This window comes from Platalea leucorodia, assembly GCF_965183815.1.
Source record: "Platalea leucorodia genome assembly, chromosome: 16".
Taxonomy (NCBI): Eukaryota; Metazoa; Chordata; class Aves; order Pelecaniformes; family Threskiornithidae; genus Platalea; species Platalea leucorodia.
The window spans coordinates 4,130,752-4,151,140 of NC_138838.1; the positions used below are offsets into that span (position 1 = coordinate 4,130,752).

General features: G+C 43.7%; 1 protein-coding gene across 1 annotated transcript; it reads left to right on the top strand.

Moving 5' to 3' along the window:
- The first annotated feature begins 10,143 nt into the window (after nt 1-10,143).
- Nucleotides 10,144-17,611, top strand: RFC2 (replication factor C subunit 2). The gene is made up of 11 exons (XM_082327909.1): nt 10,144-10,331; nt 11,012-11,081; nt 11,746-11,787; nt 12,208-12,314; nt 13,521-13,622; nt 14,229-14,329; nt 15,029-15,186; nt 15,554-15,619; nt 16,113-16,193; nt 16,540-16,653; nt 17,330-17,611. Exons 1-11 carry the CDS (start codon nt 10,207-10,209, stop codon nt 17,438-17,440), a joined length of 1,077 nt encoding a protein of 358 aa, XP_082184035.1. The 5' UTR covers nt 10,144-10,206; the 3' UTR covers nt 17,441-17,611.
- Nucleotides 17,612-20,389: the final 2,778 nt, after the last annotated feature.

Genomic DNA, 20,389 nt, shown 5'->3' on the forward strand with positions numbered 1-20,389 from the left:
TTCTATGAAAATATTACTAGCAAGCATACCTGCAGAATTGGAAAGCTAAATCCCACAGCAGACTTGGAAACTATTATAAAAATATACTTATATCTAGCAAACTGGCGTGTTCTCAGCTGATATGAGTATGGAATTCAGGAACTATGGTAAGAGAATGATCAAGAGAGAGCAGCAGTAACGGTGTAGGAATCAGTCTCTGTTCTCAGCTCTGGTACCAGTCTAATAGTCAAAAGCATGAAAAGCTTTGCTCAGCAGCCTGGAAATCTCCAGGACAAATGATGTTTAGGGAGATAAAAGTTCCCAAAGCCCAGGAAGAAATATTTTTGTGGGTAAGACAACGCATTGCTATTTACTCATACGGGTAAGAAAGTGGCATTCAAAACCCCTTCGCCTCATCCATTAAGTTCTGTCTTCAAAGTATGGGAGCACAAGTACAGTCACCAAGAGGGTAAATGCTATTATTTAACATTATTATTTGCATATCATGTCTATTAAATCTGAACAAGATGCCAAAACAAGAGGAGCTGCAAGAAAAGCAGAAAAACAAAGCTAATGCAAAATAATCTTGATAAACTGTGGAAACAGATGGGAAAATCACAATGTGATTCAGCTAAGACAAGTGATTGTACAACTTCGCATTCATCCGGACAAATAAAAAAAAAAAGGGAGGGAGGGAACACCAGGGAAATATATGGTTACAACAGACTGAAAACTGAACATTAGCCAGTGATGTGCTCTGAGCAAAAGATAAATTGTGGATAATTTCAGTTCGAACTGAAACATTTCCATTCCTCAGTTACAAACTGCTTGAAAGAAGGTATTACAAAGCCAGCTGTTCCTCAGTATTGGCTCCAGACAGCACAGTTCACACTGGAAACAGTCACTAAACCAAACCCTGGAGCTGTTTCTCCTCTTCTCTGGTCTCCCTGCCCGCGAGGGCGGAGGCATCAACAACCACAGCAATAAAAAGCAGCGGCCACACCAGCTGGCAGTGGTTTCCTCCCTTCATGGCTCCAGGAGAACAGCTCATATTTTATTCATGAAAAACGAGGCTTCTGGAGGTCTAAGCAAAAAAACAGGAAGTAAATATTTCTTGGGGGCACTCGATTGCAAGCTGGCAAGTGTCCAGGACATCAAGAAGGAGAGGCGGGGGCGGAGGATGGAAGCATGAAAGCTCCCTTCCTACCAGCCTTCCTGCAATGGTAGGAAGGAGGATTGCGCAGGGCAGACTGCACCCTGCATGTCCTGTGTGGTGACCCGGTGCAGCAGGGAACAAACTTGGCCGGTGTCCTGCAGTGGGGGTCCTGCAGGGAGTTGCTGCATCGTGGGGGAACGCGTGCTGCACGGTCGGTGTGGATGCACACCAGGATGGGATCCCGCCAAGGTTTGGTTTGGAGAGGCTGATATTTGCCCCAGCCATTCGCATAAGCTGTTGCTTTGAGTTCTCCAGGTAATCTCTCTCCTCACTTTGCCACACTCCTCTCATGTCCTAAAACTACATCACCCTAAAGGCTGTTCCACATGTGCCTTCAGAACAGGAGCACACCTGAGCTCAGAATAAGCACCTTCCTGGGAAAAGAGATCTTGTCTTCCCACATAGCCAGACAGCCCTCTTCCATTTCCTTGTGCCCCCAATAACAAAGACTACCCTTAGTATCAGTAGAGAAAACAGTCTTCTGCAATCCTTCACTTTCCTGAGAAGACCGACCTGAAGTTGCAGATGTCATTTGCCGGCCACTAACTGGAGACACAGAACTGTCCTGTAAGCTCAAATTGCGTGCAGAGGAGCAGCTCAAACCTAACGCACAGCGCTGGCCGTTCCTAATTTCGTAAGCCTTACCATCAGGGTTGGCTGTTTCTGAACACTAATTATTTTGCACAGGGCACTATAAAAAGACCTTTCTGAGAAGCCTGAACTCTTCCTTGCAGATTTCTGGAATCTGCAGGGAAAGAAAGAAGCTACCTCTTACTTTCTGATGGATTCCTAAAAGAGGATGCATGCAGGGGAAGATTTATTTCTTGAAAATTAGAAAAGAGATGTAGCATTTTACATTAACATCCATCCTTCATTGTTTTAATTATCGTCTAATGAATATTACCCCTCAGAATATCTCCCCTGCAGGGCTGAGCAAATGAGAAACAAGTCATAGCAGGGCAGTCAGAATGAAGGGAAGGGAAAAAACCAAGACAATAAAAAACCCCACGCATCAGGAGAAGCAGAAAAATGTGCCCTGGGATGCAGCAGCCAACATTCATTTAATAATGTCAACATTTAATATGCAAAGCTTTCCTGGGTGGCAGTAAAACGCATGGATTAATAATGGCATGTGGTGGGATTACATAAAAAATAAATTCATATTTAAGGTGGTCTTTATGGTATGGGGGGTGAGGGGAGGAAGAAATAATTCTCTGTCAGTGCAAGCATCACCCAAGATTACTGTTGTAGAAAGAAATTTTTAAAACAACAAAAACCCCTAAAGACCACCCCTAAATTAAATCCTGGTTTTACTCAAGTCCGTGGGAGTTTTCTCCTGCACTGCCATAGGACTAGGACTACACTCATTTCTCATTAGTTAGCTTATTTTGAAAATCCCACTCAAACGCATCCAGCTGCCTCCAGCATGCAAACGCACAAAGCCCACTGGAAACTGAAGTTCAGGCAGGCAAATTCCGAGTCGGTATCAGAATCCTCAGACTTCAGAGCCAGGACACTTCTCTGCTCTTCAGTTACTGACAGCTTCTCCCTTAGCAATGTATGCACCCCAATTCCCCCCCTCAATAAAACTTAGCCACAAATATGTACAACAGAGATTAGAAAAAAATTTTAAAAAACACTTTAAAAACTATTAGAATAGAGAGATAGTTTAAGTGCTCTAACCAGAAGCCAAATTAAACAGACATTTTTTAAATTCAAAGCTCTTTAAAAGCTTTACTAAAAATCAAGCTATTAAGAAAATAAACATTTAAATGAAAGGTGAGCAAAATCCTCACATCACAAATGGTTATGCTAGGTGTACTGTATCGTAGCATCTCTCTGGCCTCTGTAAGACTGGTAACGATTATAGTAGTCTTACACTTATCCAGAGGGAGCCCAAAAGCATTTTACAAAATCTGACACTGAGCCTGCAAATGTATAAGCATATCTAAGTATCTGGATATATCCTAAAGACAGCCTGTCAATTTACCAAACAAAAATATAATAAACAATCCACATAAAAGAAGTGCTTTCAGGCTTCTCCAAGCCAATTTTGACAGAAACTTTTTCTCCTGTGACTTGCAGCGTGAAAGCTATGCAGCCAACCAAGGAAGCCGATGAAGCACAGCTTCTATGCAACCAAAGTGCTCTTAGATGCATGAAACAAAGGAGACTGATAGAAGGATTTTTCCTTCCTGCTACAGTTAAAGCTGCTTTGAGGAAGTGCAGGTAAAAAAAAAAAACTACAGAGGGAGGGATATATAAGCTAATGTTTAACTTTAATTGATTAGATTAACTCTAACTTTGACGCACCATTAAAGCAAGATTTACTGGATACTAGACAAGACAGGCACTGTCTCATTTTGTTTAAAATGTCCTGTTCTTACATAGCGCTTAAGTGCAGTATCAATGAAGTGACAAATTACTCTGCTGCTTAAATGGAGCTCTCTCCACACTGGAACTTACTGCCCTTGCCCGTTGCGTTTGCATTTCAGAGGACCACCACTTTACAATGGGCCAGTAGAAAAAGAGCAACCTGGCTGCAGGAAAATCAGGTATTTTCAAGGAAGTTACTAAACACCAGGAGATACTCCAGCCTGTGTTCAAACCCGCAAGTGAGCCTCACTTGCTCAGTAAGGCATGCTCTGATAGGATTTGTTCACTTGGAAGGGGCAAAACCCAGATGACTAATGCAGGAAAGAGAAACTTTTTCTCTCCTCACCCCCATTTCTCAGACTTCTGTGATAACTTCAGTACTGGAGTGCTAGAAACATGAACAACAAATGTCTTTAATCAGAGGATATACTGAACGTAATTAAGGCAAGGGAAATTTAGGGAGGCAGCTATAAATATAGGGAGTTAGCCCAGGTGGAATGAAGCCTGGATTGCAGGGTTAATAAATATCCAAAGGTTTACCTCCACCAGAGTGTCCTGTCACATCTCATTTGAAACATGCTGCCTGCAGCTCTAGGACCGACCTGGCACCGCGCTAGGCTGCGGCCAACTCTAACTGCACGGTGCCAGCTAGTGCAGCACCTGGCTTTCGCTAGACTTTAGCCCTCTAAAACAGAATACACCTTCACCCAGGACTGTTCCAGGACTGGAAGGGAGGACTGTTCCCTTTCATGTTGTCCCACACTAAGGAAAGGCTCCCAAGCCATTTTCTCCTGGGACAATCAAAGTCTGAGTGCCTATTTTGGTGTTACGCTCTAGACTTAATATAATACACCAAGTCATCATTTAAATCCCAAATTGATATGCAGCCACTAAAATGAATCTTAAGAGTACCAGTCCTATTTTTCATTGCATATCTAGGCAAAACCACACCAAACATTTGCAGTAAAATTCACCCATACACACAGAAGTCTGAAGATAACCACATTTTTATTTTTGTCAGATTTTTCTCACTTCCTCTATCATGAGCACTCTACAGTCAAGCCAGACTCGACCCTTACCTTAATCTTTAGCTAGATTCCTCCTTTATGCTTTAGGAACTTCCTGGTTTGGAATACTGCAGCTCTTCCTTCTGATGTGCTAAATCCATGCTCTGCGGACTTGAAGGAATCCAGAGTGCTACGGCCTGGTAATTTCTGGACTCCTGATAAACAACAACATTATTGCATTTTCATCTTTTACATATAGAAAATGAGCACAAATGAACATTATTTAAGATTTATTTTGTTGCATTTAGCCAAACAAGGTCTCTGATCAAGTTTTGCCCAGCATTTAAGAGACTAGATGCAGCTGAAATGGATTGCATAATGTCAGGCAGTACCAATTAGGGGCAGTCAGTGGAGAATATTACCAGGCTGCTGACGTAAGGAACAGACACAAGAAGGTACAAATGCCGGATGCACTAAACAGAAGCGTCGTGCTATATCATGGCTGCACTGTGCCTGACCAAAAGTCAAGCAATACTGTAACTATTAAAAAAATAAGATCCACTTTGTATCAACTTCATTGCAAATTTGTTTTGAAGCTTCTGGTAAACATCAAGTCAGTCCACATTCCCATCGTTATGGGAAACAGAGGCCACGTAGACCAAGCGTTACATCTGAAAACACAAACTCAGTGGCACACTGGTAAAAGAATGGATGAACCCAGCCTGTCTACCTCCATTTCAAACTATTGGATGGTACCATTCATCAGAGCTTAGCTGACACAGCCCTCAAATCACTCCTCTGGTTTTGCACAGGCTCAGGGCTGAGTCTTCAAGCAGAAGGCTCACAGAGCCATCAGGTTTGTTCTTCATCATCAAGATCCTTCCTCTTACGCAAGGGAGTCCCAGCAAGGCTCTCACTGCTGCAGGATGCTCTTTGCAACATCTACATTAGGCCACAGAAGTCACGCACACAATCGCTTTCTCAGCCTCCTCAGTGAAAAGGGGGAGTCCGCGTCCTCTCCAGAGGCAGGTGTTTGCGCAAACAGAACCCTGCTGCAGTCACTAATGGTGACGTGAGGTCCTGACATGGAGGAGAAAAGGTACTGCTCCACACCAGCCCCAAGCTGCGGGTGCAAGTGGCCGAGTGCTCATGGGGTGACTGCTGCAAGGAGAACAGCATGGCAAGCACAAAGGATTACTTCCCCCTCCTACACCTTCAGCTTTATCAACAGTGTTAGTAGCCAACAGCTGCATTTGGCATCTAGGAAAATGTGTGCTTAAAGAATTTACCTTTTTTTGCAGACAAAGAAGGAATTCTAGGAGAAAGTCTATTCTCTCGCCTGTCACGGGTGACCCTCTGTGGCTTTTAATACAGGTGTCCATACTCCCTCTACTGACTAAAGCTGTAACCACACGTCTGGTCTTGTACTGGACACTCGTCATTCTCTATTATGTGCTTAAAAAAAAAAGAAAGAAGATTTCAATTACATTGTTAGTCTTAAGCATCCAAAGAGCAGCAGAGTAGGACTAACAGGTCACTGCTCCTGAATCCTTTTCTTGTAATCTAGTGTAAAGCACTGGACAAATTACAATTTGTTCCTCAACACACACATAAAAATCATAATAAAGCTTCTCTGGCTTAAAATTGCAGCGATCTAAATCCACTCTTTTAAGTATTTTCAGGTTCTTATAGAAAAGAATTGTAAATATATACAACATTAGAGTCTCCTGGTAGCAATAAGCTGAAATTGATCTTTCTAGCTACTCTGTCACCCCAGTCTGGGACTTGCCTCACTTCTGGCAGTATGAATTTCCTAACTGCAGACTAAGACAGCATGCTGCTTATAATTTCGTGTGACAGCATTAAAGAAAACATTTAAAGATACTTAATGAAAATATAAAAAGCAATGAGATGCCATAAATAAAAGCGCTCAGGTAACAGGGAGGGCAGATGTCATGCTGCATTTACCCAGACTGTTCTGGTGAGCTGCCCTTGCTCGGCGGCTACTAGAGATGCTAACGAGAAAGGAAGGATGAGGGAGTGGATGGGGAAATAAAACTAGGGGACGGCAGTGTGCTGGTGCAGAGCAAATGCGTGACCTCAGCCATTATATTTAGGAAGAAATTTTAAATGGCACACATAACGTTAGCTCAGATCAGCACAACTGTACCTCCCAGGGACAGTCTATAGATGAATACACGAGGAACAGAGGGTGCTAGCATGCTACAAGAACAAATTAATACCCTGTGTGTACTGACAGTGTCATCCCCGGTTTTGCTCTTGGAGCTCAAGCACGACAGCTCTCCAGGCATCAAGGCCTCTGTCAGTCTGGGTGCAGACATGTCAAGCCCATGAAACCCCCTAATGCAGCGATGCCCTATTTCATAAAGCACCAGTCCAGCCTCCTTTCTAACCACCCCGTCATTACTTTCACTCCTGGTATTTGTACCAGCTTTGCTTTATGCTTTCAGCCTCAGTGAACACAAGATAAAATGGTTGGTAGCATCAGAATTCATTCCACTATCTCCAACCTAACTGTGCGAAAGGGAGCAAGAGCGAACTGGGAGCAGCCTCAAAGGGGACTGCAGACTCCGCATTTCCCTGGCAGCGAGACCATCTGTGCTACGTGACCTACTTGTGGCTGCGCAACAACGGCACGCTGCAATAGGAGGTGGCAGCTTTAACTGAGACTGCAGGGCTGGTGGGGACGGGGAATGGACAGCCCAAGGAACTTTGCACTTCTCTTAACACTGTAATTTAAAGTCTCAGCCCCTGGCCTTCTAGACCTGCTGGATAATGTATATTAGTGTTAGTCCTAACAGTAACGGTAAGCTGAAATCACAGATTTAACCCAAAAGCAAAATGACCTTGAATACTAAACAGTTCTTCCCTCCCTCCCAAAACCACTGTATATAAGAATTTTTTTATTACTTAGCTGTAGTGAATATGCAGCACAGATACATACTTTCACTAATGATTGCCTAAAGTTAGTTTCTTCTCCTATCCTTTATTTCCATTGCCTTCTGGATTTTACACCTCACATCCCCCGTCATAATTCCATCACTGTTGCTCTTTGCTGTCTTCAACCACTGCCTCGCTTTTAATGTCTTCACTAATTTCAACTTCTTGTTCAAACTCAAAACAAGCTATCCTCAGTTTCACCAACCATAGCATGCAAAACAGCAGTTCTTTTGCCACAACTTCTGCTTTTACCCAACCCTCTGACGAAACCTCTTGCATTGGGCTTCAGTTTCCCTGTAGGAGCTACAGCATGAGCCCTCGCCTGGAGCTGATCTGAGAAGAGCCTCTACATGGTGTTTAAAGGACCCTACATCAGACGCCTGCAGCTGGGACTTCCTTGCTCCTGGGATGACCACAAGATCACTATTTATGTCTTCGATGGTGATCTCCATTACTAGTAGTAGATGCTGTTTGAATACACTCAAGAGAAACATTCCCCTTGCTAACTAAATCATTAGCAAAAAGCCTTTATCTGTACTCTACAGTAATTACAAATATTTAGTAAGCTTTTTCTATGTATCTTTTGGGGTGGGAGGGAGACAGGTCAGAAAGAATATTCTTAAACTCAGGGTTATTCTCCTTTCAGGATAATACACTACATCTACTGCATGCATGTGTATTTGGGCACTGTTGATGACACATCAAAAGAGTTCTGCCATTTCAGCACTGAATTTGGAATTCATTTTATCCTGGATGTATCCTGTGATCACAACAGACAGACTACAATAAAAACAGTTCACATTTTAGGACAGATGGGTTTTAAAACTCATTTAGGCTCAGGTCTGCCTATCCACCCTAGCGACACATCCCTATCAATATTAACGTGCCTTCAATAAACACTTGCTCCGTGTTTGGTAATCTGCAGAACCGCTGTGGATAAGCGAGGAGTTACTGCCTACACAGGGGCTGCACTGCTTTAGAAGACCATGCTCCAGAGAAAAAAACATTACAACTGGTTCACAGAAACTATCACAAAATCTGTCACCAGGCTTTCTGCAACAATTCTTATGAATGGCCTTTCCTACTGTCCTTTGGATGCTTATCAACAGCAATCCTACACATATAGTGGGAGAGTTAATGCCGGCCAGAAAAATTCTATCTTATCTAGAGGCTGGTACTTCCTAAGAGCATAACAACTGTTTAATTTGGCAAGAAACCAAAGCGTGTTCCGTGTGTTGTAGTGACAGGCTTTTATGACCAGCAGTGCTGTATGCAGCTGCAGTATTTCACTGTCTCATGTTGGGCTCTGCTGAGTACTGCAGTAAGTTAAATCCAAAGACAAGAGTAACATTGTGAGCTTGAGCTATTGCAGGAACAGCTTATTCATCCCGTATGCGTGCTACAAACAGTCCGAATACTGAAAAAAATGCCAGCTGTCTCACCCTCATATGCCACATAATTGTGTTGTTATTTAATTTTCTACCGTAGCTCCAGTGGAAGCAAGGTTAATCCATAGTTAATTCAGCCGGCCATGTAAAGGCTGCAAACCACTTAGAATTTCACCCTTACATAACACTTATCCTAAAACCACTAGGAACCATGTACAGCTATTAATGAAAAAAAAAAAATCCAAAACAAGATTAAAGCACTGACCACACTGCGTACATAAACACTCAGATACGAGACTGCACTGTGTGTAACGGAAACTTCACCCTCCAGAGTTTTAGAGCCTTACGAGAAACCTCGGCAAACTCCATCGCTGTCAGGCCACAGATTGAACCAGTTCCACAGGCTGAAGGCAACGCTCTCACCTGCAAGCATTCACATGCCAATCTCAAAACGCCAAGAGGCACTGACAATAACATTGGAATGCAAATGTTGCGGCAAGCGATAGGAAGTTTCTCCCTTAGAAGAGCATCACCGCTCACACAGGGCTTCAAATATGATCAGTTCCAAGTTCCTGCCTCACACCAATCTTGAATTAGAAACGCTTCCCAATGAATCAGAGCCCAGACTGAGGGGCATATCCTCTGCTCACTGAGCGAACACAAATGTCATTGATTACATGGAGCATAAGCAGAGTTTAAAGATGTATCAAGGCCCTGGGAACCACTGAGGTTTAAAACTAGCACTGATGCCCAAATTCTAACGGTGGCACCAGAACCGCACCCCTCCATTATAACTACTTACAGTATTGTGCAATGTATCTTTTATTGTTTTCATTTTATACGGGGAAAATAAAGATAGCTAGAAAAAGAAACAACGGTTTAGACTCCTGATGTGCAAACATATTACTCTTATTAATTATCTTAACACTTGACCACTCAGTAGGGCAGGAAAGGCAGCCAGACGCCAAACCAGCCCAGCACCAGCCCCCCCAGCCGTGCCGTGAGCGGCCCCAGGCCCAGCCGCCGGACCCTCCTCAGCCAGCCCAGCCCCAGGGCCCGGCCTGCCGCCGCCCCGCCCCTCCTCAACGGCCTCACGGCGCTGCCGAGCCCGCCAGGCCCGGCTGGAGAGCGCCTACAGTGCCCGCCCCCGGGGAGGCCGCCCCGGCCAGGCAGGGAGCGCTGGGGAAGACCCACCCCGTGAGGCGGGCCCGGGAACGCGGCCCTCCTCTCGCGGAGGCGACGGGGGGACAGGGGCCGGGTCGGTCCAGCCGCCGCCGGGATGGAGATGGACGTGGAGGCTACCGAGGACGAGAAGGCCGGGCCCGCGGCAGGAGAGAAGCGGGGATCCGCCGACCCCCCGGGTGCCGCTCCTGCCGCCGGCGGCGGCCATTACGAGCTGCCCTGGTGAGCGACGCAGGCGGCGCGGCCTGCGCGGGGGGCGGCGGCTGCCGAGGGAGCGCGGGCGGCCGCGGAGCGCCTGCGAGATGGGGCCGGGGGCGGGAGGAAGGGCCGAGGGCGCGCGGCCATTGGTGCAGAGCGCGGCGGGAGGCGGGGCCTGGCGGGGCACAGCCTATGGAGCGAGAGGAGGGCGGGGCGCGCGGTTGGCGGGAAGGGGGGGGATCGGGTAGGCCGGCTCCTGCCTCCGGCTGTGGGGCGGCCCCGGCCCGGGCCCAGACCTAGACCCCCGACCCCGGCCCCGGCCCCGGCCCCGGCGCAGCCCAAGAAGTCCCCACCCCGTCCAGACAAAGTCAGCCCTGCCGTGCGTTAACCATAAGAGAGCGCACTGGGCGGCATCTCCTCGTAGCCCTGGTGTCAGGCTGAGGCACCAGCCTGGTGTCCAAGTTGAGCACGTTTTTCTTCCTTTTCTTTTTTTATACTAATCGAAGTAAAACAACCAGTAAGGAATGAGTGCTGTGGAATGCTGCGCTTGGCAGTCAGGGGGGACCCTGCAGCGTTTGCACTAAAGACACACCAAGTCATCTTTGTCCCATGTTATCTTAACGTAATCCTCCTTTTCCGTCAGCGTAAAGCACTATTAAAGTTTTAGTAGACGTGCTGAAGTGTGTGGGGTTTTCCTTTTACAGGGTGGAAAAGTACAGACCCATGAAATTATGTGAAATAGTTGGAAATGAAGATACGGTGAGCAGGTTGGAGGTGTGTAGCCGTCCCTGTATCTTTTTATGGGTTAGCTCAAAAAACAATTCTGCATAGCTCCACAGACCAGTAAAAGCACTTTTGTATTTTTACATCCATATTTGAGTATATGGAAAAAAAACTTTCTGATTTACATAAGAAATTACAGGTTTTAGGACATGTTTGAGTGGTATTTTAAGGAAATATACCTTCTTGAATTGCGATATTGTTTAAATTGGCCCTGTTTTGATACAACTTAGAAAATTTGTAGCTGTCATAATAACATTGTTTCAATGAATAAATATAGTTTATATAACAACAGACAGAAACATAAATATAATGTTTTTCTGGAAGAAAAATATTTTCCTTGACAAATTGTTTTATAAACACAGTATTCATTAACAGAAAGCTTATACTAGCAAACATATAACAGGTGCAAAGGAAAGGCAGGAGTACTAAAGACCTGTGGGATCAAGTGATTTTCAGTTTTTCCATACTAGTCTAGGGACTGACTTCTAATGGTTCAATTAAAAAAATACGAAAGCAGCAAGGTCCAAAAAAATGAAAACAGGAGGGAAGAAAAGAAGGGGTTAGCTCTGCTTCTCATGCTTAAAATAGAATAGAATTGGAAACTCCTTGTTCCCGCTATTTTTTAATATATTTTTTTATTATTGTTCTTTCTTAGGTCTTTGCGAAAGAGGGGAACGTACCAAATATTATAATTGCTGTAAGTATTGCTGTGTTATACTGTATTTCACTGTGTTGGTCCTGGCTTCTGAAATCTAGCCACAATAGCCTCTCCGTATAGATTTGCACTGTGCCCGACTGTATTGGTAAGAGGGATGTCGATCGTGCGGTCACGGAGCAGTGTTCTCGGCAGAATGCACAAATGGTGAACAGCCTTCTGTTAAAAGCGACGTGGCCCTCCGGTGCCTCCTGAAGCATGTCTCGTGCTTCTCCCTGCAGCGTTTCTCTCCTCTGCTGGAGGCAGGATCCTGAACTCGGGCAGCCTCGAGTCTGATGTTCTCTCTGCAGTTCCTCTGTGGCAGCTGCTTTCCGTGACTGAGGAGTTTTGTAGAGTACAGCTTAGAAAGTGACGTTAATGACGTTAAACTTACCAGCAATTGCTGGGTTGTTGCATTCCTAGGGTCCCCCAGGAACAGGTAAAACCACCAGTATCCTCTGCTTGGCTCGTGCTCTGCTTGGTCCTGCATTAAAGGATGCTGTTTTGGAGCTGAATGCCTCAAATGACAGGTGAGAATGAATAAACCTTGTTATACTTTTAATGAAGAAGCAAGTATCTGTTTTTATTTTTAGTTGAACTCAGGTTGGCTTGATAGGCTTAATGCTATATTAAGGCCTCTAGTACTTATTTTAATGCAGTTTTTCCAGCTAAAAGTAAGGCAATCTTTGGTGTCCAGCTATCAACATACATATTATTACTTGATGTTTTATAAATTTGATAGATACTTTCATGCACAAAAATAGAAACGGATGGAGTGCAGAATCCATAGCGATACTGGTTTTTTGAATGTACTTTAAAGAGTTAAGCTTCCAGCATTCATGAAGATCCTCCTAAGAATGAACAGTGAGCAAGTTGTTTGTAATGAAACTCTTCACTGCTTAGGAAAAAAAGGTGAAGTGGTAGAAATTGGGGCTATAAGGGCGGTTGGGGATTAAAATGTAGGATAAGGATGTTAGGTACGTGGAGGCCACCGACTCTACCCCGAGGATCAGGCACTAAGGGCTGATTATATTTCCCAAGTTCTGTAGCAGACCCATCCTGAAGTATTCTGAGGACATTTCCTAGAGGGTTGTTTATGAGTACAATACATTTTACCTGCCTTTGCTAATATCAGTTATAGAAGAGCTATAGAATCACAACATTCATTTTCTAAACCGAACAAAAAAGTAAAATCCTTTTTTTTTTAAAAGTAAGTATTTGTTGGGACTCTGTCTAGGAAGGCATCCGTGTTGTGCTAAAATGATGCAGCCTGTCCAGCTGTTTTTCTTAAACTCTTCTGAGTTATAGCTCTGTGAAGTACTGGCAAAGTAGCAAAGAAATGTTAAATGCTTCTGCCCTTGTTCATTTATTGCCCCTACCTTTTGCCAAACGTAAGTAGTTTTGTGGCAGTGCTGTAAGGTTACTGATATATATATATATATAAATAATTTAATAGTGTCAGTATGTGTATGTGTATATATATACATATACATATATATATATATATTTTTCAAAGCCTCCAAAAATGAGGATTATCGATGTTTAAATCTCAATCAGTTAGGCGGTCTGGCTTACAACATGGTTTCACAACAGTTACACTGGCACAGCTGAAGGGGCAGGAACAAACAGCGGGAGAATAGGGAGCTCAGGAGCGCTCCAGCCACTGTGGCTGCTGAGTAAAATCTATTATGTAATTTTACCCAACTGATCATGAATCACTCGAATTATTGTTCCAGAGGCATTGATGTTGTGAGAAACAAAATCAAAATGTTTGCCCAACAAAAGGTCACACTTCCAAAAGGTCGGCATAAAATCATCATCCTTGATGAAGCAGACAGGTACGTTGTGTTTTTTCTTGACCTCAGCCGCTATGTGAAATGTGTTGCATCTATCCTGTCTGCGGAGCAGCTGTCTTGGACAGTCTTAGATGTTTCTATCAGGCTATCATCAAAAATAATTTGTTAAGAAATAAATATGCATTGAACGGTGTTCTTATGAGATTACTCATATCAAGCAGAGATCATTGCTTCAAAGGAGGTGGGGTGAAACACTTTGTGATTTAGCTGGATATGAAATAGCATCTTCCAGTTTACTGGCTCTTTTCCTTGGGAAAGAGTCTGGCTTATGTAGACAATTTCACTGGATGAAAACGGGACATTCTCCTCCATCTGCATATAAATAGTAGTCTTAGCAGTATTCTTCAGAGTATTAATGATTTATTTTTGCATGTTAGTTTTATGGAGGTCTCGGTGACTACCTGTGTTGCGGGGTGATTTGTTCACGTGACTAGAAAAAGCTGCTTAGTTTATCAAGCTAGAATATCAAGTAATTTACAAAGCACTGTTTAATATCAGTCGACTCTGAAGCTTGTATAAAAATAGTTATTAGGCTGCACCTATAAGTCAGTGAAGGGCAAAATCTGTCCTAACTCTTTTCTCCCCCAGCATGACAGATGGAGCACAGCAAGCATTGAGAAGAACAATGGAAATTTATTCCAAAACAACGCGCTTCGCACTTGCATGCAATGCCTCTGACAAAATCATAGGTAAAGTGCTGCTAGTCCCTGGGAGTTTTTGTCATACGTTCTCCATACTGTTGGCTCACTTCCAAAGCAGTTTTCAGAAATACCTTGGACCTGCTTGTTCCAAGAAACCACGGTGCTTCTGAACAATCAAACCACCTGTACATCCAGGTAATAGAAGAGGAGTGTATTTGTGTAGCCAGTGAACCCTCGGAACAGCTGTTTTTGATGGCTAGTACTATGCAGAAGCAGATTTCTCAAACTTTGGGCTTAATCTCCATCCAACTCTGCTACAGTTTAAGATGGTGGATGTATTGTTTACTGGGTACTGAACACTTTTTGGTTTTGTTTCTGAAACATAATCTTTAAGTTTGCCTACAGGCTAACACATTGTAGACCTTTAGACTTTTCTTGTTTAGCAGTTAAAATAGCATGATAAACCTGTACAGTCAGAAAACCAGGAGAACAGCAGCAGCTGAGCTTCATGTGTATTTGTACATATCTGGGAAAACTCAAGTAGCACATTGGGGCTCACGTGAAGGACTGTAACAATTGTGTATGCTTAAGGAGGTGCTATATTCTGTTAGGAGCAGACATGCTCTTTTTCTTTGAAAGACGACAAATGAAGAGTTGGAAGCTGAGATAGTTTCTTCCAAGATGAAAACAAATTTATTTTTTTTTTGAGAAAAGAGGGAAATCCTAATTACACATCTCTGTCCTCAGAGCCTATTCAATCCCGGTGTGCAGTGCTGCGTTACACCAAACTGACGGATTCACAAATCCTTGCAAGGCTGCTGAAAATTGTTGAGAAAGAGGATGTACCATATACAGATGATGGACTAGAAGCCATTATCTTCACAGCCCAAGGAGATATGAGACAGGTAAAAGAAGAAAGGCACTGAAACAAAGGCTTCTGTTTAAAGCAAAAAAAACCTTTGAATTGTGGCTCTCAAGGATTTCTCTTTGGAGAGGTAAAGCAAAGGGGACGTGACCTGGGGCACAAGAGTAACTAAGCTATTTGGTTTTGTGAAGTTTTAAAGTAGATCTGCTCCTTAAAAGTGAATTGGTGGGAACTGGATACCAAATTTGTGGGAGACAAAGCCTGCATATATTTGTGGTTTACTCTGTTGCTTAATTGAAAACTGCTTATTTGCCATCATTTTCTGGAAAGTGTATTTCATCCTGAGGAGGGGAGTGAGAAGTAGAGCACTTCAGAAAATAAATGAAGTCTTATTTTTTCTTTCACAGGCATTAAACAACTTACAGTCCACATATTCTGGATTTGGCTTTATAAACAGTGAAAATGTCTTTAAGGTTAGTAACAGCATAAAATGGCGATGCTAGAAGTTTAGCACTACAGCTGTGTGAGAATTTCCGTCAGATATATAAGCCTGGAAAGTGCTTTGCCAGTTTGTGGACAGCACTATATATGTAGCAATTACAGCATTAGGCCGTAAGCAAGTGCCAGTGCCTTTTGAAAGGAGAGAGAGTGCTAGCAGTCCCTAATGGCACGTCTGAGACTCCGTGGCTTTCCAGCTCTCTCAAAGCACAGGAATCACATAACTGCTGGGAAATTTCACAGCGATAACTTTTGAATCTATTACTTGGGTGTTCTCATTTCGTGCTATTGAGTCTGCTATGCCAGGATAGCTGTGTTACCAGAGAAGTCATATTAGTTAAATTTTAATCTGCATTATAGAATGTGTCTGATTCAGTACTTCAGCTGTATAGAAGCTTGGTGAAAATACTAGGGGCTTAATGCAGGGTCTTCTAATATTTTGAAGTGTAATATTTCTCTTTGATATAGGTATGTGACGAGCCTCATCCTCTGCTTGTGAAAGAAATGATACAACACTGCATAAATGCAAACATTGATGAAGCATACAAGGTTGGTTTTCATGTGTTGTGTCTGTGTAGACAGACACTTTTTCCCTACAAATTCATGCTTGTTATGAAGAATTCACAGTGTGTGTTGTTTTTTAGGATAAGGACAATACCATGCAGATGAGTTGATGAATTAAATCCTTTTTATGCAGGGGTCTGTTCAGATGAGTAAGCCTACAAGCAAAAAAACAAGTTTTATTGAAATTACTTGCTAAGCAATTGAGGTTAAATAATTTTGAGAAATAGTACATGCAGTTCCAGTAGTTACATACAGCTGTTCCAAAAGTGAATACACTTGACTCACCTGATAAGTTTTGCAGATAAATGAGGGATTATTCTTGCCTGCACAGATTCTTGCCCACCTGTGGCGACTTGGATACTCCCCAGAAGATGTGATTGGCAACATCTTCCGTGTATGTAAAACCTTCCAAATGCCAGAATATCTGAAACTGGAATTCATCAAGGTTAGTACTAACCTAGTTCCTGGTGGGGTCTTTTGGGACTTTTTAAGAAGAACATGTGATCTCTAATATAGGGGCAGCCTTAGGGTTTTCTCTTTGAGATTTGTTATATATTAGTGCAAAAAAAGTATTTCTTAACTTCTTATTACTGCTTGCTTTCGCACTCTGCATCATCAGTTTGTCAGCAAGAATGGCCACTTGAAGTTTAAAGTCTAACCACCCATACAAGCGCCAAAAGTCACTTCAGCTAGAATTAATAACAAATGTAATGCTGGCTGCATTTGCTATTTACATCAAAGCCTCAAATAACTCCTTGAGACCTTTCTTCAAGCACATACTTGATTCTAGTCCAATAGATAGTAAAATATTAAATTATATTAACAGCCAGTTGACAAACGGTAAACTGGTATAATGGAATCACTCTTCATATTTAAAACCTGTCGTCAAATGTGTGCACCTTGCTTCTTATAAAGGAAGTGGGGAAATACAGGCTTTGATGTAAAAAAAAAAAAAAAAAAGGCATTCTAGTTGGTTTACATGAGAAGATACACTTCTTTGAAGTTCAAGTGACTCGAAGTTGGTGTCTTAGCAGTAAGGGATATGTTCTGTTTAGTCATTAGTCATACTATACATAGACTGGGGAAGAAAACAGAAGATTTTACAATGTCTTTATCACCAGGAAATCGGGTACACTCACATGAAGATAGCAGAAGGTGTGAACTCACTTTTACAAATGGCTGGACTGCTGGCCAGGCTATGTCAGAAGACCGCAGCCCCTGCAGCAAGTTAGATCTTTCAGCGAGCTGAAGCCTGTGTTCTGGAAGGTGAAGGCCGGGCGTGCAAGGTCAGCAGCTCCGTCTGTGTCCTGAATTCTGCATGCAAAGAGCCTGTTCCCTTGGGTTTGCTAAATCGCAGAAAAAATAACCAGGTTCTATTGTAAAAATGTTTTGTACTTTTTTTATTTAGACCAATAAAGCTTTAAAATTTACTTTAACCCAAGAACTCTTACCTGTTGTGTAACCGAGGTAGAAGAGAGGACTCTGACAGTCCAGAGCAGTAAGGTCTGTCTAGTGCGCTCAGCGCAACTGCTTATGTCAGTGGTACCGAGAGCTAACAGCAGGAGAAACAAAACTTGAATCCCGTTGTTAGTGATTACACTTCAAGACTGGTCACAAGTGGTGGTCTCACCGAGACCAAGCAGCAAAAATTTTTGCACCAAATAAGGCGTTTAATGAAGTTACAATTGAGGCATGCTGGGCAGGGGCCACTACTGGGTGTTGTTGATGTGCTGTGGGTAAGGAAAATATTTTCACCAAACGGGAGAAATATTACACGTTTCTTAATGGTGCCAGCTATTTATTCTGGATGTTTCTTTAAAAAAATTACCAAATGCTGGGATGCTCTGCATTTGAGTTCCCTTTTCTGTTCTTGTTGTCCAGGTTAGGTAGTATCATTTTACTATAGTTTCAGTGTACCAAAAACCTACAGCATCATGCTTTCCTGTCTGTTTGGTTTTGGAAACCACCTTGCCAGTGTGGATGAGCAATAAAGCGTGAAATTCAGAGTGAAAGCAAATGTAAGTTGAATTTGAACACCTCCATATCAGATGTGAGATAGGTGTCTCCAAGCAGAGCTATCTTAATATAATTGAGTACATTCTGATTATAGTAGTCAAACAAAGGTACAAGTTACTGGTGCCTGCACTTCAGCCTTCCCATTCTGTTGAAGTTTTCCACCCCAAGTATTCAACTGCCCACACCACAGCTGTCTCTGCGCCAAATTGATCTTCACTGGCAGCCTCAGTTGGCTTCAGTGTAAAGAAGCAGTGGCAGGTTACACCCTCCATTTCTCTGACTCGGGCACAGGGGTAACGAGTTTCGGCAGCAAGAGCTGACAGCATCATAAATTGCCCCACCAAGATTTTCTGCAGCTCCTCTGCCAGAGCCTGAAAACAACTCTTTTTAATTCAAAGTGCAGGAGAGGAAGTTAATTGACAGCTAAAGCGCAGACACATTTGAGCTTGCTCCCAAATGGAATCAAGCAAACAGCTCTTAGAATAATGGATGCAACACTCAAAGTACGTTCTTCCTTCACGAGATATTTATTGAACTTGCCTTTTGATTCCCAGCCAGTGAATAGTCACTACTAGCACAAACACTGTTAAAAATATGACTAATAATTTAGTATTAAGGGGCTTAAGCTGCTGAGTTCTCTACAATCACAGTGTCACAGCTTTTGTCCCCAAAAGCTTAAATAAGGCACGTTTAAAGAGTAGGTTAATTTTGCTTTGGCTGTACATCACAGCCAGCCTACTCTGTCTTTGCCTTTGAGTTAAACACGTGCACTGCTGAACGGGGAAGGAAGAGGCGTTACAGCGGAGGTTTCATAAAACAGCACACATTGTATTAGGAGGACGCGCAGGGGTGGTCCTCACCCCACTGCTGTACCCCCCTGCGCGCCGGCGGGTGTGCTGTGGTGGTGAACACCAGGGGAAGGGTGGGAAACACGGAGGGCCACGGTTCCTCTTCCTACCTGGCTGGCGTCGTTTTCTTCTTGACTCTGTTCAGTAGCTGCTTTCCAGCTCCCGTTTGGAGCCGATTCTTTTCTGGGCTAATACTCTGCAGCACTGGGGGGACATAATCATACTCACTTTTCCCGAGAAGAGGAACAGTATCGATCCGAGAGGCCGCCAGTGCAGCCTGCTCTACCGAAGGTGGTTGCTCACCCTCTCCGAGTGCAGAGGTACTGCTTTCTGGCAGCCAGCTAAGGCTCCCCAGCTCCATCCGAGAGCCGCACCAGCGGTGCCAAAACTACTTTTCTAATGCATCTTAAATTGAAAACAGGAAGCGAATTGCTCACTTGGCTGCCTACCTAGTGTGAGGAAAGAGATGCACGGACCCAGGGGAGAGGTCATTTCTCCTTGCGTTACGTTCTGACAGCACAGGATCTGGCAATTTTGGTTGAGCACCAGAAATCCTCGCACACCTAAAAACGAGTCCTGAAAGGACAGTGCGTCAGTGAACGCACTCACACGTACGTACTCGCTCGTTGTAAAGAAAAAACGTAAGGTGTTTCAGAACAAGACTGTAATAACATTGATGAAAGTTCCCGTAACAGTCCCTGGACATCTTCCAGCGTTATGAGATCACTGGCTGAAAAGTACCGAGAAAGGATTTACCCCTCTCTGCAGCTGGCTGTTCCAGAGAGCTGCAAGGGGGGGATTTGCTCGGAATCCCAGTAAGAGGAGGGAAGATACTCCATATCCAGCTCCTGCCCTGCCTGTTTTGGCTCCGCAACTTTCAAACTCAGATCCTGGCAGCGGAGGAATCTTATACCAGGAAATCCTAATCTAATCCGCCTCCCTGCTTAGCGAGGAGAGCAGTAAATCTTTTAATGTTTTGGCTTTGCACTCACCTAACAGCCAGAACTTTCTGGGAGTTCTCTAGCTGGATCTATTACTGTCTGCCAAGGATCTTTTACCGCTGCTAATCTTCTCCTAATCATTTAATGGCTCCCTTCGGTTCCGAGATGAATCACCGGTAGGTGTAACATCACCGCACATCACTGAAAACTGAGCTCGCCCTTCCCCTCCAGCAAAACATCCACAGTCTGCAGCACTTCATGGGAAGTGGGAGCTGCTTCAGGTGCTGAGGTAGTCGCCAAGGATGAAGCAAGGATGACGATGTCATGGCCCTGCGAGGGCCGGGCACGCTGTTTCAGTAACGAAGGCATCTCCTCG

What these genes read in the sequence shown, in the direction of transcription:
- RFC2 (XM_082327909.1), top strand. Translation starts at nt 10,207, where the DNA reads ATGGAGATGGACGTGGAGGCTACCGAGGACGAGAAGGCCGGGCCCGCG. An exon ending in ATACGGTGAGCAGGTTGGAG is followed by an intron (nt 11,082 to 11,745) that starts GTGTGTAGCCGT and finishes GTTCTTTCTTAG; the next exon opens with GTCTTTGCGAAAGAGGGGAA. An exon ending in ACAGTGAAAATGTCTTTAAG is followed by an intron (nt 15,620 to 16,112) that starts GTTAGTAACAGC and finishes TCTTTGATATAG; the next exon opens with GTATGTGACGAGCCTCATCC.